The 7,317-nt window shown below is 39.2% G+C and overlaps 1 protein-coding gene across 1 annotated transcript; it reads right to left on the bottom strand.

Moving 5' to 3' along the window:
• Nucleotides 1–1,059: 1,059 nt before the first annotated feature.
• On the bottom strand, nucleotides 1,060–3,722 carry LOC138400304 (zinc finger protein 709-like). Its single transcript, XM_069495361.1, is given in 3 exon segments — nucleotides 1,060–2,797; nucleotides 3,321–3,381; nucleotides 3,587–3,722. Coding segments are annotated over 3 exon segments (1,935 nt in total).
• Between the last annotated feature and the right edge of the window lie 3,595 nt (nucleotides 3,723–7,317).

The following is a 7,317-nucleotide window of genomic DNA, read 5'->3' as shown; positions in this document are numbered from 1 at the left end:
ATTTTTAGCATGGAGGTCAGAATAAGGCTCCTGGCCCTCTCCCCTCAAAACTTCTTTCAGTCAGAAAGAAAGATGAAATATATATAATGGGTAAGGGATGTCTAGTACCTGCCACACCAGGCCAGTAGGAAAAGCCCAACAATTTCCAAATTGTCATTTTTCAATGGTCCTTTACTCATAGAACAATTTAAAAAATTAAAACTACTTCCATACTAAAAATGTACTTCAATTTACTCATGAATCCAACAGACTTCAAAATAGAAAGACAAAGTTTCAGTAACTGATTTAATGAAAAAACACTACCAATTAAACTTGAGTAATCTTGCTTAACAAAAGCATACAGAATTCTCTCACCTCAGTGTTCATCATTAAAAGTAATAAATAGAAATCCATAGTCCAGAGATATCCTTTAAGAATGAGCAACTGATAAAGACAATATGTTTATAAGTTTTATAATTTTTTTCATATTGTGAATTTTCTGGAACAACATACATGAATTAATTTGCATCACGCTTTCCCATATTATCTACATTTATAGGGTCCCTCCCTAGGGGGAGCTTTCACGAGTTTGAAGTTTCATACGATAGGGGGTATCTTATGAGCATTTGTTAAAATTCAGAACATTCTGTTATTTCTCACTTTTATAGGATTTCCATCCAGTGTGCATTCTCACATATTTTGTAAGGATGTGGACCAACTGAAGGCTTTCTCACATTGCCTATATTCAAGAAGTTGCTCTCCAGTGTGAGTCTGTTCGTCATTTCCAAATAAACTGAGACAACTAAAGGTTTTTCCACATTCTTTACATGTATAGGGTTTTTCTCCAATGTGCCTCCTGATGGTCCTTGAAAGGTTAGGTGACCACTGAAGGCTCTCCCCTATTGCTTACATTTGTAAGTTTTCTGTCCACTCTGAGTTCTTTCTGGTATTTACACCTAGAGAGTTGAAGGTTTTCCACATTTTATATTCACAGGGTTTCTCTGTGGCATGAGTCCTTTCATGTCTTCAAAACATAACGGCACAATTTAAAGCTTTCCCACATTGTTTACACTGGTAGTGTTACTCTCCAGTATGAGTTCTTTCGTGTATCCGAAAGGAACGGGAACACTTAAAGGCTTTCCCGCATTGCTGACATTCATAGGGTTTCTCTCCAGTGTGAGTCCTTTCATGGATTCGAAAGGAGCGGGAGCAACTGAAGGCTTTATCACACTGTTTACATTCATACGGCTTCTCTCCACTATGAGTCCTTTCATGCATTCGAACAGAACTAGAACAACTAAAGGCTTTACCACATTGTTTACATTCATAAGGTTTCTCTCCAGTGTGAGTCCTTTCATGTATTCGAATGGAACTGGAACAACTGAAGGCCTTACCACATTGTTTACATTCATAGGGTTTCTCTCCTGTGTGAGTCCTTTCATGCATTCTAAAGGAACTAGAACAACTGAAGGCCTTACCACATTGCTTACATTCATAGGGTTTCTCTCCTGTGTGAGTCCTTTCATGCATTCGAAATGAACTGGAAAAACTGAAAGCCTTACCACACTGTTTACACTCATAGGGTTTCTCCCCTGTGTGAATTCTTTCATGCATTCGAAAGGAACTGGAACAACTGAAGGCTTTGCCACATTGCTTACACTCATAGGGCTTCTCCCCAGTGTGAGTCCTTTCATGTATTCGAACAGAACTGGAACAACTGAAGGCTTTACCACATTGTTTACATTCATGGGGTTTCTCTCCGGTGTGAGTCCTTTCATGCATTCTAAAGGAACTAGAACAACTGAAGGCTTTACCACACTGTTTACATTCATAGGGTTTCTCCCCCGTGTGAGTTCTTTCATGAATTTGAAAAGAACTTGGACAATCAAAGGCTTTCCCACATTCCTTACATTTATAAGGTCCGTTTCCAGTGTGCATTATCATGTGTCTTCGAAAGCTAGGAAGAGAAATGAATGCTTTCCCACATTCCTTACAATCATAGGGTTTCTCTCCTGTATGAATTCTCTCATGTTTTCGAAAGGAACTGGGAAAACTAAAGGCTTTTCCACATTTTTTACATTTATAGGGTTTTTCTCCAGTGTGAATCCTTTCATGACTTCGAAAGGATGTGGGACAACTGAGAGCTTTACCACACTGCTTACATTGATAGGGTTTTTCTCCAGTGTGCGTCCTTTCATGTATTTGAAAAGTTTGGTAATATCTGAAGGCTTTCCCACATTGTTTACATTCATAGGGTTTCTCTCCAGAGTGAGTTCTTTCATGGTTTCGGAATGAACTGGGATGACTGAAGGTTTTCCCACATTCTTTACATTTATAAGGTTTCTCTCCCGTGTGCATCCTCATGTGTCCTCGAAAAGTTGTATGATAAATGAAGGCTTTTCCACATTCCTTACATTCATAGGGTTTCTCTCCAGTATGAGTTCTTTCATGTATTTGAAAGGAACTGGGCCAACTGAAAGCTTTACCACATTGTTTACATTTATAGGGTTTCTCCCCAGTGTGAGTGCGTTCATGTATTCGAAATGAGCTTCGAAAGTTGAATCTTTTCCCACATTCCTTACATTCATATGACTTCTCTCCATATTTGTGATATCCATATGGTCTGTGTTCAGTATGAGATCTCATGTGCCTCTTAAGAGATGAATGGCACATATACACTTTTCCACACACATTGCATTCATATGGTTTTACTCCAGTAAGAGTTTTCTTTTTCAGTTTAAGATTCGGAGTCTGACTGAAGGTTTCTTCAAATTGACTATCTTCTTTTCTTTCACAAAGTCTCTCTGCTGTATGACTTCTGTAAAAAATAAGCACATGATTACATTTCTATTAATGATTTTATAATTAATGATTATTAAAGATTTCACAATCATTAATAAGTAGTAACTATATCTTTTACTATTTTATGGGAAAGTGTATGTAATGAATGCTCTGGAGGAGGACCATAGTGATTACTAAAACAGTGAAATTCGTGGAGTTTCTTTCTTTTTTTTTTTTTTTTTTTTGACTAGTCAAGTGCAGTAGTGAGGAGGGGGGAAAGTAGTAGAACAAGGAGTTCAATCTGTAACTGACTGTGAACAATCAAGTGAGATAACTCACTACCTTCAGACCAGCTGGAGTTTCTTAATATTGCTTTCAGGTGAACTATTATTCAAATGTTGAACATCTATGCCATGTTTAAATAAACTTTCTTGGTGAAAATTTTCTAAAAATAAACAAATATAAAAGTGCACTTATTTGTTTGCTTACTTGTTTTTAAATTTTAATGATACACTAAAATTCTCTCATGGGACAGTACTTTTTCTGTGAGTACAACTCACCTTAGATTTCTCCCCTGGTTTTTGTACTGATCTTCAATGTTCTGGTCCTCCCATTTTTTCCCTAAAATGCATACCCAGAAAAATTATTGTAAATTATTAGAAATCACAGAAAAATTATTAAATGCTAGGTCCAAGCTGAGCTGCTATTCTGCCTGATTTATTTACCAAAGTATTCCCTTTCCACATTCCAAATTTTGGAACCTTGTTGATGAGCAAGAACTACTTGTTCTCTAACTGACTAAGTGAGGGAAAAATTTTATTCTTACCTATAGAGGCCAAGTTAATGAAGGTTTCCTGCATCACATCTCTGTAGAGTTTCTTCTGAGAATGATCCAGCAGAGCCCACTCCTCCTGGGTGAAGTTCACAGCCACATCCTCAAATGCCACCAAGTCCTAAAACATCCCACATATGTGTACAGGAGAATGGGTGAGACTGACAGCACCGGGGATATATAACCTATTTATAAAAAGTTCACATATGATTCTCTGGTGTCCAAACGTTTATTCTATATCTTGGTCGTTGGTACTCTGAATCTCTGTCCACACTCACTTCCTCATAAATTTAACACACCGTGAATATGTGGAAATTATTTCTACATTTTTACTATGATCACTTCAAGTCTTATTGATCTCCAGTGACAGGATACATAGCACCTTGGAGAAATGCTATACGAATGATACAAATATTTCCATTTTAAGACCAGCAATTCCTTGTAAGAAAAATGCTTTTATCTCCTGCCTCATAATGCACCGTATTACTCAGCATCCTATGAAATACAGTCAAATCTGTATGAAGTTTTAATGAATAAATACATACTGAAGAACTGTAATTTTTTTCTTCTATTTCCTATGATTACACATGAGAGACCAGGAGGCCTGTGGAAATCCACCTTGTTTGTATCAACATCCAACTGGCAACGCTGTACTTAAGTATTGCGGGTCACTAGGAGTAGCCAGGTGCAACTGACAGAATGAAAATATTCTTTTAGAGAAGTATTAATTTTAACTTATTTGTGTAATATTTACCACAGACTCAGTGTTTCCTTTTTCTCCCTGTCCCATTTGATGGGGCTGGGAGGTTACTGGAATGTAAAAGCATAGGCAGAAGGAAGAAGGCACGGCAACTTGGATCTTCACAAATTCCTATGCTCACAAACCCCAAGGTGGGTTCTTAACAATTTTTAGCACTCATAGGATTGAGCTTTACAACCATAGATGTGTAAAAATAAAAACATAAAAAAGAAAATAAATAAAAACAAAAATGAAAAAAAATTAAAAAAGGATTGAGCTAAGCAGAACAGCTCTTTCCCTCAGAACCATAACAGTGTACCCTGAGCCCTGCTGACCTTGAGGAACAGGTTAAGAGTTACAATTTGCAAGGGAGTTCACTGAAGTCCACGATGACTTCATGGTGATTTTTGCCCATGATTACAAATACATAAAGGGTTCAGCAGTGCTGTCCTCCAAAAGAAATCCCCTTTCTCCAGTTTCAGAAAGAAGTGATTCCCAACCAGCCACTCTAGAGGCTGTCCTTCCAACGTCTCTCGTTTTGAACTCCACAAGGTTCACAGTAGCATGAGATCCCAACACCTGAGCTTAGGAATCCTTCAGATGCATAATTCCTCTATATGATGGTCTCCAAAAAAGATCACTAACCTACTGATGTCCACGTACAGGGGACAGAGAATAAGCTTCTGAACTGCAATTCTGATATTAGAATTTACCTATTCAGTAAAGTAAAAGCAGAATATCCACACTTCTCTTGTTGATGGGTTCGGGATATACAATGAGCTTCTCAGTTAGCCCTAATTATTCCTTGTACAGCTGATCTGTGTCACTTACTCAAAGAAAGTCCTACTACCTAGTGTGCAGAAGAGAGTTTAACATTAGTAGGCCTGAGACTTCTTACCCTTAGTAATGCCCAATCACAAAGTTTGTCCTTAACTGGTATCTGGGAAGTGAGAATTTAGGAGGGACATCACCAACTTAAGTGACAGGAGTGGCTTAAGGTGTTTAAGCTATTTACATAAACAATATAGGATGTACCGAAAACCTGTTTTCCTCCTTAGAATCTGGATTTTTTTACATGCCAGAGGTTTCCTATTTGATCAGCCCCCCAAAAGCACTCTGAGCACTGAGTCAATAATGTTCTTCCCTGGTGCATGATATATAACATGTTGTCATACTTGCTGCTTGGGGAATTGAGCCCATTCCACATGATTATATTAGAAGAGAACATCTGGTAGTTTGCCCTCCTTTCCTCCAGAAAAAAATATAACTAAGCCTAAAGAAGAGACCAGGTGCAGAGGCTCATGCCTGTAATCCCAGGACTTTTGGAAGCCAAGCAGAGAGATCACTTGAGGCCAGTAATTTGAGACCAGGCTGGACAACATAGCAAGATCTTATCTCTACAAAAATAGGAAAAATAAGCTGGCATGGTGATGCATACCTACAGTACTAGCTACTGAGGAAGCTGAGATGGGAGGATTGGTTGAGCCCGAAGTAAGGGTATTATAATACTGCAGTCCCCAACCCCGGGTATGTGGCCCAGTACCAGACCTTAGGCTGTTAGGAACCAGGCTGCATGTCACCACCTGAGTTCCACCTACTCCCACACACACTCTCCCACCCCTCCCTGGTCCATGGAAAAATTGTCTTCCATGAAACTTAGGAACTGGGCCACATAGCAGGAGGTGAGCAGCGGGCAAGGAAGTGAAGCTTCATCTGTATTTACAGCTGCTCCCCATTGCTCACATCACTGCCTAAGCTCCACCTCCCACCCCCCCAGCCCATGGAAAAATTGTCTTCCATGAAACCGGTCCCTGGCGCCAAAAAGGTTAGAGACCACTGTTAAAATATATGCACCTGACCTTTCTGTAATTCTTATCATCACCGGCAGAGGTCAGTTGACCTGCACCCAGGGTTTGGTTCAGATGTCTAGCATGATGATACCACATTCATGCCAAGAAGGTATGAATGGGTTCCTTAAGTGAGGTCTCTGAGGAGGGCTGGGCAGGCCTCTCAGGCATCTCTGCTTAATAACAGTGGAATACACTGAAAGAACTGCACATTTAAGACCTTATTTAAGAAGTCTTTAGAGAACCTTGGAGATGACAGGGAAGACAAGCAAAAATACCAGAGGATATTTTAGCCTTTGACACCTACACCGAAAGTAGGTGTCAAAGTTTAGGTAAATACTAGAAGGTAAATCCTTCTAGTATTTACCTAAACACTAGAAGGATAAACCTAAAACCTCACACTAAAGATTTATTTATCTCAGTTCCTTTTTTTCTAGTCCATCTTGCAACAAAAAATTAGAAGGCATACTAAAAGACTTTAAAAACACAGTTTGAAGAGACAAGGAAAGCAAAAGAACCAGATTCAGATACAGCAGAGATGTTAGAATTACCACACAGAAATGTCTAGCAACCATGATTAATAAAGGCTCTAATGGAAAGAGTGGACAAAACATGGAACAGCAGGTAGGTAATGTAAACAGGAGATGGAACCACTAAAAAAGAACCACAAGGGAATGCTAGGAATAAAAAAAAACACTTCAATAGAAATGAAGAATGCCTTTTAGGAATTATTAATGCAGTGGAAATGTCTGAGGAAAAAAAAATCAGTGACCCTAAAGAAAAGTAAATAAGGCCGGGCGCAGTGGCTCACGCCTGTAATCCTAGCACTCTGGGATGCCAAGGCGGGAGGATCGCTCAAGATCAGGAGTTCAAGACCAGCCTGAGCAAGAGCGAGACCCTGTCTTTACTAAAAAAAATAGAAAGAAATTAACCGGACAACTAAAAATATATAGAAAAAAAATTAGCCGGGCATGGTGGCGCATGCCTGTAGTCCCAGCTACTCGGGAGGCTGAGGCAGTAGGATTGCTTGAGCCCGGGAGTTTGAGGTTGCTGTGAGCTAGGCTGATGCCATGGCACTCTAGCCCAGGCAACAGAGTGAGACTCTGTCTCAAAAAAAAAAGAAAGAAAGAAAGGAAAAA

Source organism: Eulemur rufifrons, chromosome 2 (genome assembly GCF_041146395.1).
Source record: "Eulemur rufifrons isolate Redbay chromosome 2, OSU_ERuf_1, whole genome shotgun sequence".
Classification (NCBI taxonomy): domain Eukaryota; kingdom Metazoa; phylum Chordata; class Mammalia; order Primates; family Lemuridae; genus Eulemur; species Eulemur rufifrons.
The sequence above is the reverse complement of the archived record's forward strand: the minus strand, read 5'-3'. Positions and strand labels throughout refer to the sequence as shown.